This window comes from Scyliorhinus torazame, chromosome 6, assembly GCF_047496885.1.
Source record: "Scyliorhinus torazame isolate Kashiwa2021f chromosome 6, sScyTor2.1, whole genome shotgun sequence".
Taxonomy (NCBI): Eukaryota; Metazoa; Chordata; class Chondrichthyes; order Carcharhiniformes; family Scyliorhinidae; genus Scyliorhinus; species Scyliorhinus torazame.
In genome coordinates, this window is record NC_092712.1 from 191,075,826 (window position 1) to 191,102,864 (window position 27,039).

At 52.3% G+C, this 27,039-nt stretch overlaps 1 protein-coding gene and 1 long non-coding RNA gene across 2 annotated transcripts in view; one reads left to right on the plus strand and one right to left on the minus strand.

Moving 5' to 3' along the window:
- The window catches only part of itgb8 (integrin, beta 8), a 138,408-nt gene that overhangs the window by 40,363 nt on the left and 71,006 nt on the right, over positions 1-27,039 (plus strand). The window contains exons 8-9 of the mRNA XM_072509202.1: positions 22-111; positions 25,156-25,290. Coding sequence (XP_072365303.1) covers positions 22-111; positions 25,156-25,290 — 225 coding nt within the window. The remainder of the gene's footprint in view (positions 1-21; positions 112-25,155; positions 25,291-27,039) is intronic.
- Positions 18,876-21,546, minus strand: LOC140425194 (uncharacterized). Its single transcript, XR_011947786.1, has 2 exons — positions 21,470-21,546; positions 18,876-19,355 (listed from the first exon to the last, which is right to left on the minus strand). It is a non-coding gene; the product is annotated as an uncharacterized lncRNA (long non-coding RNA).

Consider the following 27,039-nt stretch of genomic DNA (forward strand, 5'->3'; position numbering starts at 1 on the left):
GATCTGCCTTTTTTTTTAAAGGATCTTCTCCCATTGATGCCAGGTGCAGTTGCAAAGCAGTTGAATGCAGAATTCTCCAACCTCTCTGAGCTATTGGAAGGTGCCTACAAGGTATAGTGCTATTTTTGCTATCCCTTTATTGTGCTTCTATCGTCAGAGTTCATTCAATAAACAGTTAAACCTTTCATCTGTCACGTTCAGAGTCAGGGGCGCAGGGGTCGGAGAATCGCCGGGGGCTGGCGTGAATCCCGCCCCGCCGGTTGCCGAATTCTCCGGCACCGGATATTCGGCGGGGGTGGGAATCGGGCCGCGCCGGTTGGCGGGCCCCTCCCCCCCGGCGATTCTCCGGCCCGGATGGGCCGAAATCCCGCTGCTAGAATGCCTGTCCCGCCGGCGTGGATTAAACCACCTTTTGAACGGCGGGTTAAGGCGGCGCGGGTGGGCTCTGGGGTCCTGGGGCGGGGCGCGGGGCGATATGGCCCTGGGGGGGGGGGGGCCCCACGGTGGCCTGGCCCGCGATTGGGGCCCACCGATCCGCGGGTGGGCCTGTGCAGTGGGGGCACTCTTTTCCTTCCGCCTTCGCCACGGTCTCCACCATGGCGGAGGCGGAAGAGACTCCCTCCACTGCGCATGTGCGGGGATGCCGTGAGCGGGTGCTGACGCTCCCGCGCATGCGCCCCCCCGGCAATGTCATTTCCGCACCAGCTGACGGGGCACCAAAGGCCTTTCCCGCCAGCTGGCGGGGCGGAAATCAGTCCGCCTCTGGCCTAGCCCCTCAAGGTTAGGGCTCGGTCGCTCAAGGGGCGGAGGATTCCGCACCTTTGGGGCGGCGCAATGCCAGACTGATTTGCGCCGTTTTTGGCGCCGGTCGGCGGACATCGCGCCGATTGCGGAGAATCCCGCCCCAGAAGTTGATTCAGCTAAAGAAACAATTGTGCTTTACTATTGTCTGATTCATATATAAAAATCATTTTAACCTTTTTCTAACCAAACTTTTAATCAGTGAAGACGACATCTTCAGCAAACCATTATCTGCAAGCTACTTCTTGTTAATGGCTATTTACATCAACCTAAAATGTATATAATTGTTAAATTTCCATTCTGTTTTAAAAATCACACTTCAACATCTTTGAATAGTTGTGAGGCGGGATTCTCCCAAATCGGCGCGTTGGCCTGACACCGGCGTAAAAACGGCGCGAACCGCTCCGGCGTCGGGCCGACCAGAAGTTGCGGAATTCTCCGCACTTCCGGGGGCTAGGCCAGTGCCGGAAAGGCTGGCACCGCACCAGCCAGCGCCAAAGGGACTGCGCGAGTTAGCACATGCGCAGAACCATCGATGTGGTTCAGCGCATGCGCAGACCAGCCGGCGTATTCTGGTGCAGGCGCAGGGGGGTGTCTTCTCCGCGCCAGCCATGGCGGAGCCTTTCAGGGGCCGGCGCGGAAGGAAGGAGTGCCCCCACAGCACAGTTCCCCCCGCAGATCGGTGGGCCCCGATCATGGGCCAGGCCACCATGCAGGCCCCCCCGGGGTCGGATCCGCCCCGCGTCCACCCGAGGACCGCACCAGCCAACTTACCTGCCAGGTCCCGCCATGTGGGACCATGTCCAATCCACGGCGGTGGGACTAGCCAGAAACCGACGCCCGCTCGGCCCATCGGGGCCCGGAGAAATGCCGAGGGGCCGCTGGCAACAGCCCCTGACTGGCGTGGCGTGATTCCCGACCGAAACCTGGCACCGGAGAATACGGCAGCCGGCATTGGAGCGGCGTGGCGGGATTCACGCCGCCCCACGGGGATTCTCTGACCTGGCGGGGGTTTGGAGAATCCCGCCCGTGAATACTCATCAGTTTAGTCCTTACATCCATGCTATTTTTGTGGGATTTGATGTTCACTGTGTCACAGTATTACAATAATAGCAAAGAATACCGTCAAGGTTATCAAAGTTCAGGTATATGTGATGCGGGTTAAATCTCAGATTGAACTAAGGGAGCATGATTGGGTTGACTTGACATTAATTAAAGAGAAACAGCATGCTCAAAAAGGTGCAGATTATAATAAAATGTGATTACTTTGTATTCAGAATTATCAAAATAGCTTGCTCCTTTCCCCATGTATGTAAGATTATAATTTGAGCATGCAAAATTCATTCTTTTGAAATGTCTTCAAGTTGGTAAAACTGCTTACTGTATAACAGCGCTAATTTCTGTTGCTCCATTATACTTTGAACTTTGTGACTATCTTTTGGCCGCTTTCTGAGTAGAGAGTTGTTGGGCAAGCAAAAGCTATTTTTTTCTTCTAATTGCGTTTTGTGAAAAAGGTGCGCTGTTCCTCTTGTTTAAATATACTTTGACGGTATTCTGAACTGCTGAACTTGAAAAATTGGTGAATGAAGTTTGATTTTAAGTTTGGCTAACTTATCTTGAGATTTTCAAATGATACACACTCACACATAGAACAAATTGTTGTTTTATGACTGTTAGGAAAATTAGATAATAGTGCACATCATGGTTATTTGACCATATAAGTCTGGGTCAGACAGTTAGCAGCTCAGACATTTAGCCGTGATATTCACAGGAAGGGAGCAGGGGCACATGTTTACAGGGCAGAAGAATACCATCATGAATCTCATTATCACATATGGCGTAATCGAATGACCTCATTGCACCTAACTTGGTGATGCGTTAAAACCCGAGAGAAGCTTCTCGCGAGACTTGCAACAGGTGTAATGCCTTGTGAGATCTTTTCTTTAAATTTTAGAGCACCCAATTCATTTTTTCCAATTAAGGGGCAATTTAGCGTGGCCAATCCACCTACCCTGCACATCTTTGGGTTGTGAGGGCGAAATCCACGCAAACACAGGGAGAATGTGCAAACTCCACAGGGCAGTGACCTAGAGCCGGGATCGAACCTGGAACCTCAGCGCCGTGCCTTGCGAGATCTAACGAGATCGTGCAAGACACTGCAATCTGGATCTTGCCGGCACTGAGGCATGGGAATTAACGCAGTGGCTTGGAGACTTCACAATGGCGCTGTTTAGCACTGATCCACACAAACGTGGACCAGATGTAACGTCACCTGGGGGGATCTCCCAGGCCATGGAAGGCCCTGGATGGTCAGGCTCTGGGCAGGCTGGTACCCTGGCTCTCCCGCCTGCACATGGGCACCCTGACAGTGCCACCCTGACACGGCCAGGGTGTCACTGCCAGGCTGGCAGGGGTACTGCCAAACTAGCAGTGCCAAAGTGCCCGGGTGTCCTTGCCAGGGATCGCGCCTGGAGGAGTGCCTAGAGGTGGGGTGAGGGGGGCTTGAGGACCCTTGAAAGGTAAGATGGAGCAGTAGAGGATCTGGAGGCCGCAATGGAGTGTCCGAGGGGAGTTGAGAGATCGGGCAGCATTTAAAAACGGTGAGGTAAGTGCAGCCTTGGCGGGATTTTCCCGATCAAAGTCACAAAAATCGTTTGACAGAGGGGTCAAGACCCCACTATACATGCCCAAAACGGGACTCTGTTTACACGCAAACGTAGTTGCTCCTTTTTTCACCCAGCAGCTGGCCAGACCGACTGGCTATGGGAGAGAGAGCTGGTTGTCGAAGGCTGCAGTCAGAGACCATTGGAGGTTGGAGAAAGTCCCCGGAAACATCATGGGTTGATGGGAGGGTGGAAGTTGGACTGGCAACCAGGGATCACCGGTTTGGGGGAATGCAGGAGGGGAGCTGGCTGATCTCGGCAGAAGATTTGCTTGAGGGACCATGGGAAAGCACTTCTACTATTCGTTGCCAGCAAGTTCTGCTTTTAAGTAACACTTAACTGCTGGATCCATCTGCTCTGGTTTCCTGAGCCCTGGGAAACCCAGCTGGCCAATGTTAAATTCAAATGACTGCTCAAATCTGAGGTATGGACCCTCACTAACGTATTATAATAATGGACCTTGCTCTCTGGATAGGGTTATTCAGCTGTGTTTAAATCAAATGTATGTCTTCACAGCAGTTTGGAACCAGTTTTCAGTTTAAAAGCATTGGCTGGGGATAGGGGTCAAATGTCCCCCAATAAAGTTACTCTTAAAAAGCCAAATCTATTTATAAATTTCTATTGTTTAAGGTGAAATAGGTCTGCTCTAATAGCATGGAAATGGGCAAAAGTGAATTTGCAGCCCATTTTCCATTCATATCAATGAAAAGAAAATCAGGCACTTCGTGAATTGGGCTATTGATTTGCAATTGCCCATTTCCCTGTTGTTGGCTCAGACCAATCTCTCTCCATTTGTCACCTAAAGACACTGACTGTTGTTGGGTCCAATGGATCCATTGGTTTGCTCTTGTCCTCCTTTGGCACAAGCGGCTGTTCTTCATTCAGACTTCTTCTGAATTTGGCCACTTAATACTCGGATTTTTTTTTTTAATGATGTCATTATAATTGTCACTGGACAGAATTTCTGACCATCCAGTATTATCTCTGATATGGTCAGATCATGGTGACCTCGAAATGCTGGCTGTTAAATGCCCACCCTTTTATCCTGACGGGGCAGAGAAGCCATTTAGTTGGCTCAGTAAACCATTCAATTACAACATAGCCCTGAGGCTAACACTGATCACGGGAAAGACTAGGTTATAGTTTCAGTGGTGGGCTGTGCAATCCCAAACTCTCTGGATTCCGTGGGGCTGGATCGTTTACATATTTAACATATGCTCATTGCATACTTTCCACAAGCACAGGGACCTCCTAGCTAGCTGTTTGGCAGGGCACTCAGAGTGCAACAATTCTTAAAAGCTTGTTCCATTTAAAGTAGAATATGTTTTTAAGTGTTGTATTGCTGTGTCTCACTAAAGCCATATGTTACAGTTATGTTGACTCACTTATGTTTCTTTGTGACTTCCTACTCCCTACAAAATAACTTTATCTCTCACTTACTTAATGTCATCTGTAAAGTTGGATGTGCTACTCTTTATTCCGTCATCCAAGTCATTAATGTACATGACAATAGTTAAGGCCTAGTACAGATTCCTTGCGAACACCGCTTTACACATCACACCAAAATGAGCACATTCCTATTATCCCTACCCGTTGTTACTTCCTCCATAGCCAGCTAACAACAAGATTATGTACAATTCTGCACACTGTCATAGTTTAGTAACACATGGAAACAACTGAAGAAAGGTTTACTGGAGCGACAAAGAGCAGTAGTTCAGGGGTGATGGAAGCAGCTCAATTCTGGTTGTTGAGGAGGACCAGCAGCATGCTGCAGTATTTTTGTGGGGCAGCACAAACTGCCACTGCTTTCCCTGGGTCAGTAAAGAATTTCCTTTTTGAGGAGCAGCAACCAGTGGTTCATTTAGGCTGGTCGCCACCCGTAGAACTGGATTTTATCTATTTGTATCTGAACGTTGTGAACATTCAGACAGGAAGGTGGCTGCGTGTCCATTTACGGATTTACCTGGGAGTTGCACCAGGCAGTGGTTTGGGTTTCTGTGGTGTGGCTCTGCTACTTCCTCCTGATTTTCGATTGCCGGCTGCTCATTTTCAGGTTAAAAGTGGATATCCTGAAGTTCAAAGTTGTCCCCTGTTTCTTTAAGATTGTTTTGCTGTGCATCCATTCCTCCACTCTGTATGAATCCCTACTTGTCCAAAAATTAGTTGTCTATATCCAGTTCAGTAGTAAATCCTGCTCAATCGACATATCAATCCTTTCTGACCTACATTGCCTCTTGACCCCCACCCCCCAATGCATTACATTTAATATTTTCTATGGCCGATCCTCGCCCTTTCTCTGCAACCTTATTTTTAACCTTTTACACTTCAGTACACCATCTCTGCCCATTTACCCATCTTGTCTTATATTTGCCACTACCACCACACAGACTAGTCTTTAGCTGCCTTTTCTCGACTCTGCGCAATCCCTTTCCATAAATCACTCTGTAACGTCATTTTACTCTCCATCATTTAATAACCTTTCAATGCCTTTTTTAAAAAAAAGTCTTGCTTTTAGTCACCTCTTTCAGAGCTCTCAGAGTTCAGTAATTTCTCACGCTCTTGCACTTCGAAAACTTTTCTATATTTCAGCTGCTCTTAGTCAGTTCTCGGTACAAAGGCAGGTCAGACCCACAATGCCATGATCTCCACCAAGGGTAGGGCAAGAAGGCAGTTCCCACCTCAGCCGGAACAGGAGTTGAACCTTGCGCTGTTGGCTCCAGTCTGATCCACACAGTCCGTCCAACCCTACCAGCCCTCTAAGGAATCTCTTTCATATGCATGAGCTGTGAATTGTGATGGTAGAGGCTCTAATTTATTTCCAGGCTGACCAGGAATCTGTCCCACTCTTACACCGCTTACCATTAGTGTATTTTGGAAGCATTTGCAGGTTGATACTCAACATGTTTGACCATGTTGTGACAACACCTTCCTTGGTTATCATGTCCTGGGGTGGGACTTGAAACTGAAAATTCTGGCTCAGAGGCAGGCATGCTACCCACAACTGGACAATTAAAGTTGTTACATAAACCCAATATTTTATTAATGTTTGTTTCAATCAAATTGAACTTTGAATGTGTAGTGGAATGCGCAAAGAGGTCGGCAAATATTGTCTCAGACTTGTAGCTGGGTGCAAAATTAAATTAGTAAGAGTGCAACAAGAATGTAGGTCGGGAGTCTAAGAACCCGTAGCGGAATTTTCCGACCCCCCGCTGGGTCGGAGAATCGGCGCGGCGCGATGTGAATCGCGCCGCGCCGCCCCGACGCCAGGACGCAATTCTCTGCAGAGCAGAGAATCGGCGCCAGCGTGATCGGCACAGCGCCGGTCGGGACTCTGCAACTGGGGCCGGCGCGCCAGATTCTCCGGCCCGAATGGGCCGAGCGGCCATCACAAAAAATCTGAGTCCCGCCGGCGCCTTTCTAAGATTCTCTGAGACAGTGGGACCTCGGCGTTGAAGTGTCCGGGGGTGCCCTGTAGGGGGGGGGTCAGGCCCTGGGGTCGGTCTCTATAGTGGCCTGGCCCGTGATCGGGGCCCACCGATCGGCGGGCTGACCTCTCTCGCTGGGGGCCTCCTTACCTCCGCGCAGGCTCCTGTAACCCTGCGCCATTTGGCTTCGGGGCCGGCACGGGGAAGAAGACCACTGCGCATGCACTAGTTGGCGCCGTCCCAACTGCGCATGCGCGAACCCCGTGGTACCAAGTTCACACCGGGATCGGCAGCTGGAGCGGCGTTGGCTGCTCCAGCGACGTGCTCGCCCCCTGTGGGCCGGAGATTGGGGTCCTGGAACGGGCGCCGATGCCAGAGTAAAACACTCCCTTTTTTTGCCGGCGTCGACACGTAGCCGCCTGATGGGAGAATCCCACCCCCGATTTTTGCTACAGAGACGCGTAGCTCAAGACAGGAAATGTTATGACTCAGCAGATCTGTCTGTTTGAAGGCCTTGTTAGACCCAATTTTCACTCTTGAGGAGGCAGTGGCAGAATAGAGTCGGGCTCACTGACCCTGGAAACAGATCTTAGGCGACCACGGGTGTGGGCAGGTGCTGAGGCGGATGGTTAGAAGAGATTGGTTCTCTGGGATTTTATCCCCATTGATTTAGATACTATTAAGGCCTCTGGCCCTTACCCCTCACTTCCCCTCACCGACACAAGCACTCCCATGTCCCACCATACCTCCATGCCAACTAATGCTCCATCCCCTACCAAATACCCCATTCTCCCTCATAACATCCCCTCCATAGCTACTCACCCAGTATCCACCTTGGGTAGACTTCGGGAGCCATGTGGAGATGAAAAATAAACTTGAATAACCTAATACAACTCTCACTCATACACACTTGATAGTGAAAAAGCCTCATTCAAGAAATCCATTCAAAGCTTTTAAATCTCTTCCAACACCATAATCTCTTAAATAACCTTTTAGGACTGAGATGACGAGAAATTTCTTTACCCAGAGAATAGTAAATCTGTGGAATTCACTGCCACAAAAAGTAGTTGAGGTGAAAGCATTGTGTAATTTCAAGAAGGAATTAGATATTACTCTTGAGGTTAAAGGGATCAATAGATATGGGGGAGAAGGCGGGAACAGGGTATTGAACTTGATCATAATGAATGGTGGGGCAAGCTCAAAGGGCCGAATGGCCTCCTCCTGCTTCTATTTTCTATGTATCTTTCAGTATAGCAGAAAGTTTATAATCTCACTGACCGCTTTAGCCTGTTTTTCCATGTTTAATGATTAGGGGATTTATAAAAACTCACAGAAAAGTTGCCTTGACTTCCATATAGAAACCATAACTAAGTGTACCAGGTGACGAAGACGGGAGAATAGCGATCAAAGTCTGGAGATTAGCTGGCTGGTTAGAAAGTAGAGCTGTTTGAATAGCAGAATTAATGCTGATTGGCAATTAGGTACCTGACCTTACTCTAGTTTAATTTCCCTTTTCCTCTTTTTGTTGCCTTGGTGTCTTTGTTTTTGTTAGATGTTTCTGTAATGCTGTCTTATTCCTGTGATCTCTAGATACCCTGACCCTGCTGCTCGTTGGGGTTTTGTGACATCCTGGGCTGGATTCTGCATTTCTGGGGCTAAGTGCCGGCGCAAACGGAGAATCCGCGGGAGGTTGTTGACATGAAAATCAGCACGAACCCCTCACTGATTCTGGTGCTGGTGAGGGACTAGCATCGTCGCCGCGTGAAACTCCCACGGATCACGGCGAAAACGGCCAGGTCCCGGGTCACGCATGCGCAGGGCTGATGACCTGCACCGGTTGCGTCGTAAAACATGGCCCTGTTTGTGCCCGAACCCTAACCCAACATCCGTGACCCCACATCCCACCCTCCACCAGCCCCCCAGCCCTAGCTGAAGCCCCCCCAGCTAGTGACACGGATCCCGGACGAGTGTGGTGGTGCTGGAACTCGGCCCATTGGGGATGGAGCTTCGCGGGTGGGCCAGCCCATGATGCGCCAATGGCATTGAAACGGCGTGTAGTGCGTGACACGATGACAGCGGTTTGGAGGGGGCGGAGAATGACAGGCCGGCGTTAAACTGGCACCGGCCCCAATTCCAGTATCGGAATCAATTCTCCGATTCGCCGATCACGATTTAGGCATCGGGCGACGGAGAATCCAGTCCCCTGTTTCCATGTATATTGTGAGCATTGAGGAGTCCCAACAGAAACGCTGGGCTGGTTGAGAACAGAGACAGCAAGTTAAACTGAAATCTGAGTTGTATTCTGAAGCTGGACTGGCCAGAGGACAATAGTCATTAGGACTAAACTCAAGTTTGTAAAGATGGTTGATGACTTTTAACAGGGGAGTGCTCAGTGTTGGTTCACCGTTGATGAGGTGACTTCCATTTGGCTACAGCAAATCTTGTCATTAAATTCTCTAATTAACTCCAGCACCACTTCAGAAGAGAACAGTGTTGCAGTTACTATTTCCAAATCAGGTAGCTATCACAAATGTAGGAGGTCTGTATGAGGAAGGCCACTTGAACCAGCTTAGTTTATTTATCCAAAATATATCTGCAGTGGCCCAATCACAACATCCAGTTGCATCTTAAATCACTGCAATTTTTTTCCCTCCTGTACCCAGAAACCATTTCTGAGTAGCAATCAATCTTTGCATGAAGAAGAATTTCTTGGCTTTAGCCCTAAAACTGCTTCTTGCCAGTTTGAATCTTTGTCCTCTTGGCCTGTTGCCTTATGTCAGTTATGCCTTGTTGCTCAAAATATAATCACATTATACTAATTAAACTTGTGTTATCACATTGATAATAAATAATTTTACAGAATTGCACTTCCAGCAGTAAGTCTTTATAGAAATTCAGATGTGTGGAAAATTATGGACTGTGCACATTCAAATACCTAATCCCTGTTTCCTGTGGCCGGGGCTCTAGGCCAGGATTGCAAGTTCACACAATTAGCTTTATAATGTCCACAGTTTCTCTGTAGTCATGAGCCACATACATTAGTGTGTGGGTGGAATGTTTGCACACCGTAACAGATTATACTGCACATTTTTGGTAATGTAGGGGCATCGAGTAATTCTGTTGTGCTATTTTTAACATTCTGGTTTACTCTGTAACCTTTTAACAAAGCCACTGAACCACTTAACAATAACAATTTTCAACAGACAGATACAAAAACATTCAAATGTGCTACAGAGACATGGGACGAGATTTTACACTGAGGGTGGGCTCCCTGCACCCTCGGGTAAATGCCTCTGGCGATCTGCCTCTACTTAGCTTGCTCATCCTGCTTTTTCTTTCATAAATTTAGAGTACCCAATTAATTTTTTGCAAATAAAGGATAAATTAGCATGGCCAATCGCCTACCCTGCACACCTTTGGGTTGTGGGGGCGAAACCAACGCAAGTACGGGGAGAATGTGCAAACTCCACATGGACAGTGACCCAGAGCCGGGATCGAACCTGGGATCTCGGCACCGTGAGGCAGCAATGCATTTTTAAAAAAAAATTTAGAGTATCCAATTATTTTTTCCAATTAAGGGGCAATTTTTTTTCGTGTGACCAATCCACCTAACGGCCACATCTTTGGGTTGTGGGGGTGAAACCCACGCAGACACGGGGAGAATGTGCAAACTCCACACAGTGACCCACGGCCGAGATTCGAACTCGGGTCCTCAGCACCGTAGGCAGCAATGCTAACCACTGTGCCACCGTGCTGCCCCTGAGGCAGCAATGCTAACCATTGTGCCACCATGCAGCCCTGCTCGTGCTGCTTCAACATTTTGAGTGATGGCACTTTAATTAGTATGAAGCAGGACTTCCCCCAACTCCAGGAGGAGGTCCCTCCTCATAAAACTGCTGGCCAATCAGAAGCCAACAGTTCTGTGCTCCTGCAGTGCCAAGCATACGCAGTTGCCAAAGCCCGTGCTGCAGGGAGGGCAGGGACTGGTGCTCAATGGTGTACCCGGATATTGGAGGTAAATCCAAGGGGCGAAATTCTCCGTTATCGGCGGAAAGTCCGCCGATCAGCGCAAAGAACAGCGCAAATCCGAGTTGCGTCACGTCGGAAAAATGGGTCGATAGTCTCCGGCCCGAAATGGGCTAGCAGTGACGTAATGGGATCCGCGCTTGCGCAGTGGTTCACGCCGTGCAGCGTCATACGCGCCGCACGGCGTGACGGCTCATAAGGCCGCGCTGCTCCCCCCCACCCGACCGCAACACCCGACCGCAACACCCGACTGGATGGCTGGCCGCCGCTCAGCCCCGAGGTTTGAGTCACGCGATGTGGAGGCGCTCCTGGACGCGGTGGAGCAGAGGAGGGACGCCCTGTATCCTGGGCACGGCCGCAGAGTTGCCCCACGCCACAGCTGGCGTCTGTGGAGGGAAGTGGCAGAGGCTGTCACCGCTGTGGCCCTGACACCACGGACAGGCACCCAGTGCCACAAGAAGGTGAACGACCTCGTCAGAGCAGGCAAGGTGAGCCTCCCCATATCCCCCCTCCCCCATATCCCCCCCTCCCCCATATCCCCCTCCCCATATCCCCCTCCCCCATATCCCCCCTCCCCCATATCCCCCCCTCCCCCATATCCCCCCCTCCCCCATATCCCCCCTCCCCCATATCCCCCCTCCCCCATATCCCCCCTCCCCCATATCCCCCCTCCCTATATCCCCCCTCCCCATATCCCCCCTCCCCCATATCCCCCCTCCCCCATATCCCCCCTCCCCCATATCCCCCCTCCCCCATATCCCCCCTCCCCCATATCCCCCCTCCCCCATATCCCCCCTCCCCCATATCCCCCCTCCCCCATATCCCCCCATATCCCCCTCCCCATATCCCCCCCCCATATCCCCCTCCCCCATATCCCCCCTCCCCCATATCCCCCCTCCCCCATATCCCTCTCCCCCATATCCCCCTCCCCCATGTCCCCCCCATATCCCCCCTCCCCCATATCCCCCCTCCCCCATATCCCCCCTCCCCCATATCCCCCCCATATCCCCCGTCCCCCATATCCCCCCTCCCCCATATCCCCCCTCCCCCATATCCCCCCATATCCCCCCTCCCCCATATCTCCCCTCCCCCATATCCCCCCTCCCCCATATCCCCAAGTGAATCCAGCCCTAACCTTAACCTCTGCAATGCACGCGCAACCGATGGCGTGCATTCATATACCTGCCTAACAGTGTTGCCTTTTACCCCTGCCACACACCCCCCCACAGGAGAAGCGCGCACACAACAATAGGGAGCATGTGAGGACTGGAGGAGGCCCCGCTGATGAGAGGCCACTGACCGAACACCAGGAAAGGGCCCTGGAACTGGCTGGTGGACCTGAGGACCGGGAGGTTGCTGATGCAGAGGTCGGGGGCGTAGTAGCAAGTGAGCCACCGACAGCCCGTCCCAATATCCCCCCCTCCCCTATATCCCCCTCCCCCGTATCACCTGATCACTGCCTGATGTCTAACCATGCATGCTTCATTGTGTATCGCAGGACCAAACGTCCAGGCACCCATCCCAGCAGATGCAGACCGCCCGCAGGATGCCCCTCAGAGGCCACGGGAGACGGAGAGACCCGCACCCTCCAGCATGCGACGCCCGCAGGATGCCCCTCGCACACCACGGGAGACGGAGAGACCTGGAGCAACAGGGAGACGACACCCCCGTCACGTGCGGGAGAGACCACCCAGCGATGAGGGGGCAGCCACAGGCCCCTGTCACATCCGAGCCAGGACACCACTACCCAGGACACCACTACCCAGGACACCACTACCCAGGACACCACTACCCGGGACACCACTACCCGGGACAACAGTACCCGGGACAGCACTACCCAGGAAGACGAAATACCGGACAGTGACTCAGAGTGGATGGGTGGAGACGAACCCCCACCCCAAAGTGCCATGGACTCAGAATGGGACGAAGAGCACGACACAACGCCACTGCTGTCACCAACACCCTCCACCATCGCAGAAACACTCACCTCGGTTGGGCACTTTAGTGATGAGGCGTCTGGTACACTCACTGGTGCGCACAACACAGCCGTCCCGGTACAGCAGGTGGAGGTAGGAGCAGCAGAGGGGCCGGGTGGTCGGAGGGCAGCCGAGCCCAAGCGAACATCTGCCGCCCAGATGGATCCTGGATTCCTGGAGTTACCACACCCACACATAGATCCGATGCAACCACCGACCCGGAGAAAAGCGAAGAGGGTGACGGGCGGCTTGCGGCGGCTGCGGTCGCAGGTGGAGGAGTCCACCCGCGTCCAGGAGCTGGGAATGGTGCTGGTCATGCGTACCACCCAGGCCGACACCGCATGGGTGGCGTCCGCGGTGGAGGCAATGGGTGCGACGGTGTCAGACATGGGGAACGGTTTGCGAGGCCTGGGGCTTTCCGTGCAGGCGGCGTCTGTGGCCCAGGAAATGGCTGCCCTCTCACAGGAGGCCATGAGCCAGTGCCAGCGCCAGATGGCAGAGGCGCTCAACGCCATAGCCCAGTCTCAGCAGGCCATGGCCCAGTCTCTGCAGGCCATGGCCCAGTCTCAGCAGGCCATGGCCCAGTCTCTGCAGGCCATCGCTGAGGGCATCGGCGCCAGTGGCCATGTGCGAGCCGGCGTCGCACTGTCACAGACAGGGTTTGCCAACCCCCTGGGCTCCATGGCTGCAAACCTGCAGACCCCTGTCGATATCAGCACGGGCCTCCAGGACTGGCAGCACCAGATGTCGGGGGGGGCGTCGGATGGCCAGTCCGTTCACATCCCCCACCCATGTGGAGGCCTGGGGGCCATCGGGCACCCCGAGGGAGGAGGAGGTGGTGTGGTCTGTCCCGGCTCCCTCTGTAGGGGAGGTCCCGGTACACCGCGACACCTCGGACTCCCCCCCCTTCCGTCCCAGGTGCATCGGGTGGGCAACGGGCAGGACAGGCTGGCAGCTCGCCATCCCAGTCGCCCGGGCCGCAGCCTGGCCCATCTAGGCCAGGACGCCCCAGGAAACGGCCGCCAAAGGGATCCAGTGTCAGAGGGCAGGAATCACAGGAGTCCACCTCCAGTTCTGCTGTACCGTCTGGGGAACCACGTAGACGTAGTCAAAGGGCCCTTAAGGCCAAACAATTAGACACTGAGTAAGTTGGCACGGTTGCAGGGCACAGATGAGTTTTAGGGGCTAGGGCACGTGCATGAACTCCTTTGGTTATTAAAGTCAATGTTACACCTACAGAAGCTGCCTTTGTGCTCTGTCCAAAGTGTGCGGGGGTGTCATGTACGTTGAGCGCAAGTGTGTGTGTGAGGGGTGGTCTTACTTCAGCCCCAGGTGAGTCTGCCCCCTTCCCCCTGGGCCGCCATCAACATCCCCTGGGCAGAGGACGGGACCGTGCGCTGCAGTGTCACAGCCGCATGCAGGGATGGTCCGGGTGGATGGAGGTACTGTGGCCATGGGTCAGACATAGTCCAACGATGTAGAGCCAGGAGCTCACCGCAGGGCGGGTTGTCATCATCCTCCATGGCCTACGATAGACACGCGTCCACCCGCAACTGTATGAGCCCGGCCCGTTGTGCTGCAGTCGGATCGGCAATGGGGGGGGGGGGGGGGGGGTGTGCATGCGGGTGGGGTGGGTGGGGTTGGGGAGGGGGGTGATGGTGCTGGGCGGGTGGATGGGTGGGGGGTGTGGGTGGTCGGCTGTTGCCATGGTGTGCGGTCTGTGGCCATACTACCCGATTCCCACGCCCATCTAGTCAGTGAAGCGGGCGTCTATCAGTCTGTCCCGTGTCCGCTGGGCCAGTCGGTAACGGTGGACAGCCACCCGCCTGTGTCTACCCCGTCTGCCCTGACCATTACCCCCATCCCCCTCATCTGGGGAGGACTGCGCCTCTTCCTGCTGCTCCTCCACTCCGCCCTCCTCTGCCTGCGGCACATCGCCCCTCTGCTGGGCTATGTTGTGCAGGACGCAGCACACCACTATGATGCGGCCGACCCTATCTGACCGATACTGGAGGGCGCCCCCAGAGAGGTCCAGGCACCTGAAATGCATCTTCAGCACGCCAAAGCACCTCTCTATCACTCCCCTTGTCGCTACATGGGCATCATTGTAGCGGTTCTCCGCCTCATTGCGTGGCCTCCGTATAGGCGTCATCAGCCACGATCGCAATGGGTAGCCCCTGTCGGCCAGCAACCAGCCCCTCAGCCGGGGATGGTGTCCCTCGTACATGCCGGGGATGGATGACCGCGACAACACGAATGAGTCGTGTACACTGCCTGGGTGACGGGCGCAGACGTGCAGGATCATCATGCGGTGGTCACAGACCACCTGTACGTTCATCGAATAGGTCCCCTTCCTATTAGTGAACATGGCCCTGTTATCTGCAGGTGGCCGCACGGCGACGTGCATCCCATCGATCGCGCCCTGGACCATGGGGAACCCGGCCACGGCAGAGAAGCCTACGGCCCGGGCATCTTGGCTGGCCCGGTCCACGGTGAAGCGGATGTAGCGGTGCGCCATGGCATATAGGGCATCTGTCACTGCCCGGATGCACCGGTGCACCGATGTCTGCGATATGCCGGACAGGTCCCCACTCGGTGCCTGGAATGACCCTGTTGCATAAAAGTTCAGGGCCACCGTAACCTTGACGGACACGGGGGGAGGGTGTCCCCCGCCAGTGCCACGCAGTGACAGGTGTGCCAGCAGGTGGCAGATGTGTGCCACGGTTTCCCGGCTCATCCGGAGTCTCCTCCTGCATTCCCGGTCCGTGAGGTCCTGGTATGACTTCCTGGGCCGGTACACACGGGGCGCCCTCGGGTGCCTCCGTTGCCGTGGGGCCGCGACGTCCTCCTCCCCCTCCTCGTCCTGTCGGTCGGGTGTCCCTCCAGCCTGGGCGGCTGCCGCCTGCCCCTCTGCAGCAGCCTCCGCCGTCTCTCTGGCACGCTCCTCCTCCTCCTCCACCTCCTCATCCAGGGCAACATAGACATGAGCGGCTGCCGTCACGGCGGCCAACATCGCTGGATGATATGAAAACATGACGGCCTGGTGGGGGGAGGGGAACGACGACATGTCATCATTGCCCATATCCCCTGCTCCCCCCAGCCAGGTGGCATGGACCGCATGGGTCCAACTGTTGGAGGCTGGCACCTGGCCAGGTGGACCAACTCACTTGCTGTCCCATCTCCCTCCCCAGCAGGGACCCCACCCCCAATCTCCACCCCGGCACGGACCCCCCCATCCCCCTCCCCGGCACGGACCCCCCCCCCATCCCCCTCCCCGGCACGGACCCCCCCCCCAACCTCCACCCCGGCACGGACACCCCCCATCCCCCTCCCCGGCACGGACCCCCCCCCCCCAACCTTCACCCCGGCACGGACCCCCCCATCCCCCTCCCCGGCACGGATCCCCCCCCCCCATCCCCCTCCCCGGCACGGACCCCCCCATCCCCCTCCCCGACACGGACCCATCCCCCTCCCCGGCACGGACCCCCCCACCCCCAACCTCCACCCCGGCACGGACCCCCCTCCCCGGCACGGACCCCCCCCCCAACCTGCAGCCCTGCACGGACCCCCCCCATCCCCCTCCCCGGCACGGACCCCCCCCCAACCTCCACCCCGGTACGGACACCCCCATCCCCCTCCCCGGCACGGACCCCCTCCCGGCACTCCCCGGAGCCCAGCCTATTCTAACCACTTCCCCCCCCCCCCCCCCCGCCGCGCGCACACACACACAAGCCGAGACACACCTCTCCTCACGCATTCAGACTGCGGCCACGCCATCGCCTGCCCAGAGCCAACCCCCCAGGCCGTCACTCACCTCCACGCTGGTCGGCGTGAGCCTGGAGCACCGGGTGACGCCGATGAAAAGGAGGTTTAATTTACGTCGACGTGAACGGCCATCACGTCGACGGGACTTCGGCCCATCCGGAAGGGAGAATATCGGCAGGCTGAAAATCGGCTGCCTTGCGCAGACCCGTGACATTCTCCGCGGCAGCGGCGACATTAACGTCCCGCCGACTTTTCTCCCTTCGGAGACTTCGGCAACCGGCGGGGGCGGGATTCACGGCGGCCAACGGCCATTCTCCGACCCTCTGGGGGGTCGGAGAATGACGCCCAAGATCTCTCCAGAGCCAGGCCGACGGGTCCCAAAGAGGAGGGATGGACTTTGCCGGGATGGCCAAACAATGGGGGCATTTTGGAATTGGCTGGGGTGGGAGGCGAGGTGGTGGGGTGGGGCAGTATTGGAGAGATGGGTGCATGTTGGACTTGGCTGGGGCAGGGACGTGGGGAGGGAAAAGCTTGGACAGTGAGGAAGGAAGTAGAACTGGTAAGATTATTTCCGAACCCAGTTAGTTGAATGCACAGTTACCAATGGTTAGACCAAGGTGGGATGACTCACAAGAGGCTGCAGTCACAGTAAGACGTACGCGTTTCGTGATGGAGGCTGAGGTCTTGGGCAAATTTTGATCTAGTGGACAAAGTGAATGAGATGGGGTGGGAGCAGCTGAATGAATGGCGATGAAGAAGTCTATGAATTCATTGGGTGGGATTCTCTGATCCCGCGCCGGATCGGAGAATCGCTGGGGGGTGGGGGAGGGAAACAAATCCCACCACGCCGCTCTGCCGCCGGGCCGCCGATTCTCCGGCAACTAGAGAATCGGCACCGGCGCAGTCGCCACGGCGCAGGTTGGTTGCCGCGTTCAGCGCCCCCCCCCGGCAATTCTCCACGCTCGACGGGCCGAGCGCCCACCGGCGTCGTTCACAGTGGTCCTACCTGGCGGGACCTCGGCGTTCTGGCTGCGGGGGCCGTCCTGGTGGGTGGGAGGGGGGATCCGACTCCCGGGGGGGGCCTCCACAGTGGCCAGGCCCACGATCGGGGGCTACTGATTGGCGGGCGGGCATATTCTGGTGGGGCATTCCTCTGCGTCGGGCCCCTGTATGTCTCCATCATGTTGTGTGGAGACGGCAATCCACGCGCATGCTCGGACCCGCGCCGGCCGTGCTGGTGCCTGTATCGGCAGCTGGAGCTGCATGAAGCGCTCCAGCGCCATGCTGGCCCCCTGTGGGTTGGGGGATCGCTGCTCCTAGTGGCCAGATAACGCCGTCGTAAAACCTCCGCCGTTTACGATGACATCAACACTCTGCCGCTAAAACGGCGAATCCCGACCATTGTGCTCATTTTAAAAAAATTATGAAATTTAGAGTACCCAATTCATTTTTTCCAATTGAGGGGCAATTTAGCCTGGACAATCCAACTACCCTGCACATCTTTGGGTTGTGGGGCGAAACCCAGGCAAACATGGGGAGAATGTGCAAACTCCACACAGACAGTGACCCAGAGCCGGGATCGCACCTGGGACCTCGGCGCCGTGAGGCAGCAGTGGCACTCACTGCGCCACCGTGCTGCCCTCATTGTGCTCATTGTTAACAATGTGGGGGAGATTTAGGAGATAATTGGTAGTGTAGAAAAAAAGCTGAGGATTATCTTTGCTCTTTAGTGTAATGGATAGTTTGGGCAAAGGATAATTAGGCCCAATAGAACCTGACATTGTCCTGACAGCAATTGTAGTAGGCAGCTAAACACGTTGTGTACCACAGAAAGGATGTGATCCCTTTGTTTCTAGAATTTGTTGAACAGAAGATAACTCAGAAACCTCATTGTTGGAACTTCTTACCTCAGTAATTTCATGAACAAAGTCTTTTTTATTCCAACTATCTCATAAGCACTCTAATTTTAAAAAGAAACCTTCCTCCGCAGTCCACAAAATCACAAATCTATTATCCTCAGATGCTGCACACAATAAAATACTTCCTATATCAAATGCCTAGCTTGTTAAACAAACTCAATAGCAGGAACTGAAATCTTTTTGTTTAACGACTGTTCTAAAATTGCGGAAGCAAATGAAGAAAATAACATGGTTGATGATTACGGTAATGGGATCTTTCCAATGACACAAGAATGAAATAATTGGCAGCACACACACAGATTTCATCTGCAAGTTTACTAGAAAAGAAATGTCTTCCAAACTTTTGAAAATCTGGTTCATGTCTCCTCTATCAGTAAGATCTACAGTCCAAACCCTGTGTCCTGAAATGTTTTAAAAATAAAAATAAAATAACAAATGGGGAAATTCAACCAAAAAAAAACATCCATTTCAGCTTTACTTATTTGGCAGGAATCTTGCTTCTAAACTGGGACATTAAGAGTTCAAACGCCATTCTGGGGTGGACTGAAATTGTTGGTTAAGGTAGTGTTCATTCAGGAGTGAGTTGGGGCTTCAGCCTTGATTTTGTCCGGCTGGAGGTTCTGTCAGCCTACCTCGTGAGTCATCCAATCGTGTGGTGGGAGGCCGTGAAACAGGCGCTGTTTTTTTGGAGGTGATGAAGGTGTGCATGGGAAAGCGCTCTCCACGCCCATAAAAACACTGCTGAATCCAGCCGTTCCTGCTCCATTCTGCGGCTGCATCCTGATCCCAAGAAAAAAGGACATGCAACCATGAAATCTACATTTTAAGCCATGCACCTAAATTAGCATTTAGGCTGTGCGGCAGCTCAATTTAATGTTAGGGTGCAATGTTAAAATTTCCCAATCGACTTTCATAGCCATTTTGACCCGTTTACTGGTGACCCGAAGTAGCTTAGTTAATTGCAATCATCCTTTACCATGTAACGTCTTGCGCTTTTTTTTCTGAAATATTGGGCTGGATTTAATGCAGTCCATTGCAGCAGGGAATATTGTGGCCTGGCCTACTCATTTGAAGAGATGTCCCACTTCAGTTTCCCGATGGCACCTAAATGCGCCCCCATTAAATCAGAGAGCAGCAGTGGCCGATACGGGATTGCCAGTCACTTCCAGTGGGATGCCAATTAGGTTAATTAATGAGCCAATTGACTCCCATTATCCCTGAGCCTATTGCCATTTAGTAGTGGTTTAGGGATTAATTGGAGGCTGCACAGCTTTCCTGCTCCCTTTGGAGGGCGCTTCGCAAATCCTGCCAGGTTTGCCAGTGGTCCGTCATAGTCAAGCACTCTGTACCTGATTGAGGGACCAAGCAACGGAAAGGCAGTGTCCACTGAAAGCCCCTTGCCCCTGTCCTCCTGCCCCCCTCCCCACTTGGGACCCCCACCTCGTGGTTTCCATCCTGCCTTCGTTCAACTTTGTTCTGGAGCCCCTCAAAGATCCAGATATCTGGTGGATGAATTACCGCGAGCAGCCACCACTCCTGTTGGCACCAGCAGCAGTGAGCAGCTGCCGGCCTGTGATTGGTTGGCATCTCTCCGTGGAATTCCGCAGCCTGGGATCTCAATTACGAGGAATGCTGGACAGTGGCCACTTACCCGCCTGAAGGGCATTTGTTGTTGTCAGACCTTCCACCTTTTAGTGATGTCTGAAATTTAACCCCACCATCATCTACTTCTTGACATCATTTTCAACATGTGCATTTGATCTCTTAACTCTCTCTGGTATAATTACAAAAGGTTAGTTTATTCTGTACCTCTATGCTTTCAACAATCTTGGATAATAGGTGGAATGCACACCCATGAAAATTCTAACCCTACGTCTCTACATAAAATCCATAAATCTGTGAATATATTTGAAAGATCATTATCTAATGTTCTGTTTTGAACTTTGTTGTGTGCAATTCATTGTTCTATTTACCTATAGAACAATGACTTCTCTTGAAAAGTAATTTGTTGGTTGAAAAGTTCCAAATGATGTTTTGGGAGGGTGATGAAGGACAAGGGTCCCAGTCTAACCAAATGGGAACAGAGTGCATAGCGAGCGTGTTTAGCCGCGTGTTTCCCGGTGCTCGCAGTGCCGACTTTCAGGTACAAAGTGGCCAGTAGATTGAGCCCAATACAAATGCAGAGCTTTTTCTATCTGATTAGGCAACTGAGAAAATGTATCTTTCCTGCCTAATTAACAGTGTAGAATTGTTTAAGAAATATGATTGTAGAAATTTCTTCTGGAAGTATGAAGTGGAAAGAATCTCCCCCTAACAAATTGGAAGAATAATTGGTGCTGATATTTTTCAAAAGATTAATTCACTGATACCAAATTCTTCTCTGCATAATTATAGCACAGATTTTGATCCATTTGTTTTACATGAGTTTGCACACTGCATTTTAATAGCACCAATAGTTAATTGGGTGTAGGTGTATTAAAGAATGATGCAAGAACAGTGCCATTCCTAATATTTATTTTGCGATCAGGAGAAATATCACTTTCTGAATGGGAAGTCATGGGGGGTATAAATTCCATATATTTGCACCCAATTGAGTGTGAAACATGCAAAATGATGGCAAAATTACCATTGACTCAGATTGGACCAGATTTGTAAGTGTTCAATTCAGCAAGATTTTTTTAATCAGATGGTTCTGGCGCCCACCGGTTATGAGGCTCCTGCACCCATTACAACTCCTATTCCAGAAATAGTTGGAAAGTAGTGAAAGCTTGTGCTTCCATAAGCTCCAAATACCTTTTCAAACTTTACAGCCATCTAACCATTTCAGATATTGGAAGCAGCCTGTAGGTTAGTTGCTTATAGCAAGTACAGCTGTAGCTGAAAACTGTGCTTACCTAACCACATCCCTGCTGATTGCCTCACCCATCCCTGGGCATGACTGTGTGCCTCAGCCAGATTCCGGCAGACTTCAACATGAACCCACAGCTTGTCGTAAAATGGTGATGTGGTCTGACGGCAAATTTAGGGTGGCCCTTGGGTCTTTCTACTCTTGTATGACTCAAACGTGGGCAGAATAGGTCATGCCTGTTTCAGCAAGTAATTAATTTGCGTTCCATTTAAAAAAATGCTTTCTCCATACCTGAGATTATTTATATCCCATCAACTATTCATTTGTTTCAACAGTTTTTATTAAACATTGGCAGCAAATTATAATGCTTTCTCTATATTTGCATGTATACACAAAAGTTTTCATTTAATTACATACCAATCATTGTGACATTCAGAATATATATCTGAAAATTTTGAAAAACCTTGATATGTATGAATCTGATATTTAGATAAACTGGAGAAATATTTCTTTTAGCAAAATGCCAAATGAGGCCCCATATCCCCGGCCCACTTGTTGAAAAGTCTGTGGAATTTCAAAAAGACATTTCTTCCTCTGCCCCATAAAGTGCTTCTTTGAATGAATAAGTTAAATCAGGTGAAGCAGGATGGTAGTGGTTAGGAACTGGCTGGGTTTCAAGGAAGAAGTGAAGAGCTCTTAAACCAACCTGATGGGGATGAAAGGGCAAATATGATGAAAAGAAGACAGATAAGGCCAGAAAACTTTTAACCGCTAAACTGATGGTGAATATTGGAAGAGTCACAGATGCAGATAGGTAAAGAATGGATAACGGGAGAAGAATTAAGGGCTGAAAGGAATGCCATCAGTTCAGTAGGGTAGGAACACGCTGAAACAATGAGTCTACCAGGGCAGTCCTGTTTGTAGGTCTTGCAACAGAGGGGCTGGATTATCCAGTCCCCCAAGCCACGTGTTTCTTGGCAGTGTGCCGTTCGCTGGCGGCAGGATTCTCTGTTCCTGCCGCTGTCAAGGGTTCCCATTGAACCCACCCTACGCCACAGGGAAACCCACGTTTGGGGATGCGCTGCCAGGATTACAGAGAATCCCCGTGCCAGTGAACGGTGGGAAAACTCCAGCTGAGGTAAAAGTGGGCTGTTCAAGGTTGGGGACCAAAGGTCAGAAGCCAGGGTGGGGAGACCCCCAGAGGCCCTGAGTCAGTTACAGGTCTGGAAACCATGAACTAATGTTTGATGGTGGGATCTTGGTCCAGGGGAAGAAAGAGGAAGTGTCAGAAAGTTGGTGTACTCTGCAGAATAGAGGTCAGTTCACCAAGCAGCAACAGCACCATTCTTGTCAGCAGGCTTGATGATAATATTTGTGTTGGACCTAAGCCACAAATTCAGAGAGAGACAGGTTAGAATGAGTAAGGGAGCAGATAAATTGAGACAGCTTATGTTGCCAGCAATTCTCAATAAAAAGATCAAAAAAGATTACGAGGCCAGAGAGAGGAGTCCAGGGGGAGGATGAGTACTAGTTGAAGGTAAGAGGGCTTGCTGTGTACGGGGAAGACCCCTATCTAAATGTGTTGAGGCGAAGATGACTGAAGGGTAACTTGATCTTCTGCTGAGTTAAAATTCATTGAGGTGGGAGCACTAAGGGATGAAGCTGAGACATTTTCTTTGGACAAGTGATTCAGGGCTAGAGAGTGGAATGTCAAAGGGGATCGTAGATACACAGATCAGATTACAAGAAGGAATAGGACCAGAGGGAAGTGATGGGGAAGAAAGATCTGGAGGAGTATGAGTATCATTGAGTGTCAGCTGTGAGACAGCTGATCGCAGTCTCGCCTCTGAACCGCAAGATTCCAGGTTCTGGTCCCAACTGGAGCTGACACTGTAGTACAGTACTGAAGGAGCAATGCGCTGTTGGAGATATTGGATTTCAGATTAAATGTTAATCAGAGGTCCCCTATGCCTGCCCGAGTGGATGTAAAAGATCCAATGGTATCTGTTTGAATAAGAGCAGGGGATTAGCCCAGTGTCCTGACCAATATCTATGTCTCAATCAACGGCACAAAAAAACAGATTACTTGGTCATTCTTATATTCATTTTTAAAATGTTTGCGGAATATAGACGTTAGTCTGTGTTGCTGGCACAACCAAAGCAGAAGCATAATGTACTGTAGTAAGCTTGTGATTCTTTACACCTGAAAGTGTCAAAGGAATTTCTTTGAGATTTTACCTTAATTGGCTGCAGGCATTTTCTTTTTCTTTGTTTCCTTCCGGGGATTGAAAGCTGTGAGCAGACGGGCCTCATGATATTTCACCACTTTTCCTCGGATATGATTTTGCATGCTTCATACATTAACTCTGTCTCGAATTTAGTTTGCAAAGTTTATATCTGTAGTGCCTCAAGAATGCCTGTTGGGCATTAAAGGGCAAAATTCTCCCCCAACGGCGCGATGTTCGCCGACTGGCGCCAAAAACGGCGGCAATCAGACGGGCATCGCGCCGGCCCAAAGGTGCGGAATGCTCCGCATCTTTGGGGGCCGAGCCCCAACATTGAGGGGCTAGGCCGGCGCCGGAGGGATTTCCGCCCCGCCAGCTGGCGGAAATGGCGTTTGGTGCCCCGCCAGCTGGCGGAAATGGCGTTTGGTGCCCCGCCAGCTGGCGCGGAAATGCGGCGCATGCGCGGGAGCGTCAGCGGGCGCCGACAGTTTCCCACGCATGCGCAGTGGGGAGAGTCTCTTCCGCCTCCGCCATGGTGGATGCCATGGCGGAGGCGGAAGGGAAAGAGTGCCCCCACGGCACAGGCCCGCCCGTGGATCGGTGGGCCCCGATCGCGGGCCAGGCCACCGTGGGGGCACCCCCCGGGGTCAGATCACCCCGCGCCTGACCCAGGAGCCCGCCCACGCCGCCTGGTCCCGCCGGTAAATACCAGCTTTGATTTACGCCGGCGGGACAGGCAATTTCTGGGCGGGACTTCGGGCCGGAGAATTGAGCGGGGGGTCCCGCCAACCGGCACGGCCCGATTCCCGCCCCCGCCCAATTGCCGGTACCGGCGACTTCGGTGGGGGCGGGGGCGGGATTCACGGCGGCCAACGGCCATTCTCCGACCCGCCGGGGGGTCGGAGAATGACGCCCCAGATGTCTGTCTGATTTCATGGGCGTCATTCTCCGCCGGCGGGAGTCTCCGTTTTGCCGGCGCTCGGGGGTTTCCCGACGGCGTGTGGCTGCCCCACAACGGGAAACCCCATTGACCGGCTGGTGTTACGGAGACTCCCGCCGGCCGGTCGGGGCAGAAATGTGGCGGGGCGGGTAGGAGAATTTCGCCCCTGATGTGCAGCACCAGTCTGTGATATTCTGGGCCATCAGTGATAAGAATGAAAATTTATCCCTGAGTTCTACTTGGAACCTATCTGAACTGTGTTTGAAAAAGCTTTAACAGAATACTCCTTCCACTTCCTGTTTCAAATACAAAAAGCCATTGATCATTTATACTCATACTGAAGTTCCAGAGAGCTTTGCACATTTAATACAAATTTGGTAGATTATTCATCTTTGTGCTGATTCCTGTGAAGCACAACAGCATTGCATTTTAAGAAGGATTTATTTGTGTCACAAAGCTTTTGCTAGCTGAGTCATTCAGTTTGTTTTACAGTGATAAAAGCACAAAATTACAGTTAGTGGGTAATTGAGTAATTTTTCTTTTTTTGTGTTTTGTTTTTTTATACAGACACTGCTTTCTGAAGTAGAACTGCAGGTGGACAATCTTATCAATGGGGTCTATGTGAACATTACTGCAATCTGTCCTGATGGAACTGAACATCCAGGCCACAATAAGTGCAAAAATGTGAAAGCCAGTGATATAGTAAGCTTTATATTCAAAGAGAAACTCCACACAATGCTAGATACTGTTGATTTATATTTATACTCCTTTGGGATACACAATGCATGCCATATTTTCCAGATTATTACATGCTTTACCATAAGTGACATAATAGTTGTTGTCTTTGGTCCTTTGTACCTCACAAAGGAATCCACCAAACACTTTGACTTGTTGAAACCAAAATCTTTTATTGAGTCTCATGTGGTAAGATAGCAATCTGATACAGGGCACGTTATCATGGAGTCTGCTAACGACTCCTCTGGAACTTTCACATAGCACTGACCATTCACATGTATGTCTTATTACCTCCTCAATCTTCTTCAGATGGCCGTATGTGCTTCCCCTTATATTGGACTCACAGGTCACATGACCTTGACAGCATGGTGTGTTTGTACTGTCATCTGCTGGTTGGAGGTCACACACCATCCATCTATGATATAGCCCATAGGCATATCACCACAATAATCATTGTCTAGAGGTAATGTTGGGTTGGATTCTCCAGTCCTGCCGCCCTATTGAAGCTACCCCATGCTGCCCGGAAACCAACCGGTGAGGGTGCGCTGCCGATGGGAACAGAGAATCCCTACAGCAGGAGAATTCCAGATGTTATGTTTCTTGAAAGCTTGTTTCTGCTCTCCCTATCCATTTACAGCAGCTATTCACAGGCGTGATCAAACGGAAAAGTTCCTAAGTGAAGTAGCGAGCGGGAATTGCCGGGTGTTTCCCGACGGCCAACCCGATGAGTCCGGCACCGGTATCTAACGTGGATTACGGCCGGTAATGATGCCCCATGGGCTTCATGCCGAAAGTGGCTGTCCCGCCAGCTGATTTGCCTGGACCGCGCCCAGCTGCTCTCTGCTAACGAGAGATCCCACAGAGCAAACCCCACCAAGGAGACCTGAACCACAATTCGGAAATGCTGACCTGGCAAGACTATTGGACTCGGTCATAGGGTATGCCATAGGGCAGCCAGTGTTGCCTGGGAGGCAGTGGCAATGGCCATCAATGCGGGGAGTGTCACCAAGATGACCGCCACACAGTACTGGAAGAAGCTTAACAAACTCCACCAGGCCGCATGGGTGAGGTGGCACCGGTCCCACCCCTGCACCCCCCCCCAACAGTTGACACCGCACCGGCTCCAGCACGATATTGCATTGTGCCCCAGCACAACCTGGCAACCTCCTGCGCACCCCACTCATCACCAGCAACAATGCCCAAGTCTGTTTCCCCCCCTGCATGCATGAAGCATACGGCCCTCTCTTTGTCCCCGTAGGAGAAATTGGCCCATAACAGGCGGGAAAGGGTCAAGTGGTACGTTGCCAGACATAGAGTCCTCACTCCCTACAAGGAATGGGACCTAGAGGTCACGGGGTGACTGAGGAAATATCGATCACCGATGTCGAGATTGGTCTGCACCGCAAAGTCGAGGATGGCACGTTAGCACAGTGGTTAGCACTGTTGCTTCACAGCTCCAGGACCCATGTTCAATTCCTGGCTTTGGTCATTGTCTGTCCAGAGTCTGCACATTCTCCCTGTGTCTGCGTGGGTTTCCTCCGGGTGAACCGGTTTCCTCCCACAAGTCCTGAAAGACGTGCTTGTTAGGTGCTCTGGACATTCTGAATTCTCCCACTGTGTTCCCGAACAGGCGCCACAGGGTGGCGACTAGGGGATTTTCACAGTAACTTCATTGCAGTGTCACATGTAAGCCTACTTGTGACACTAATGAAGATT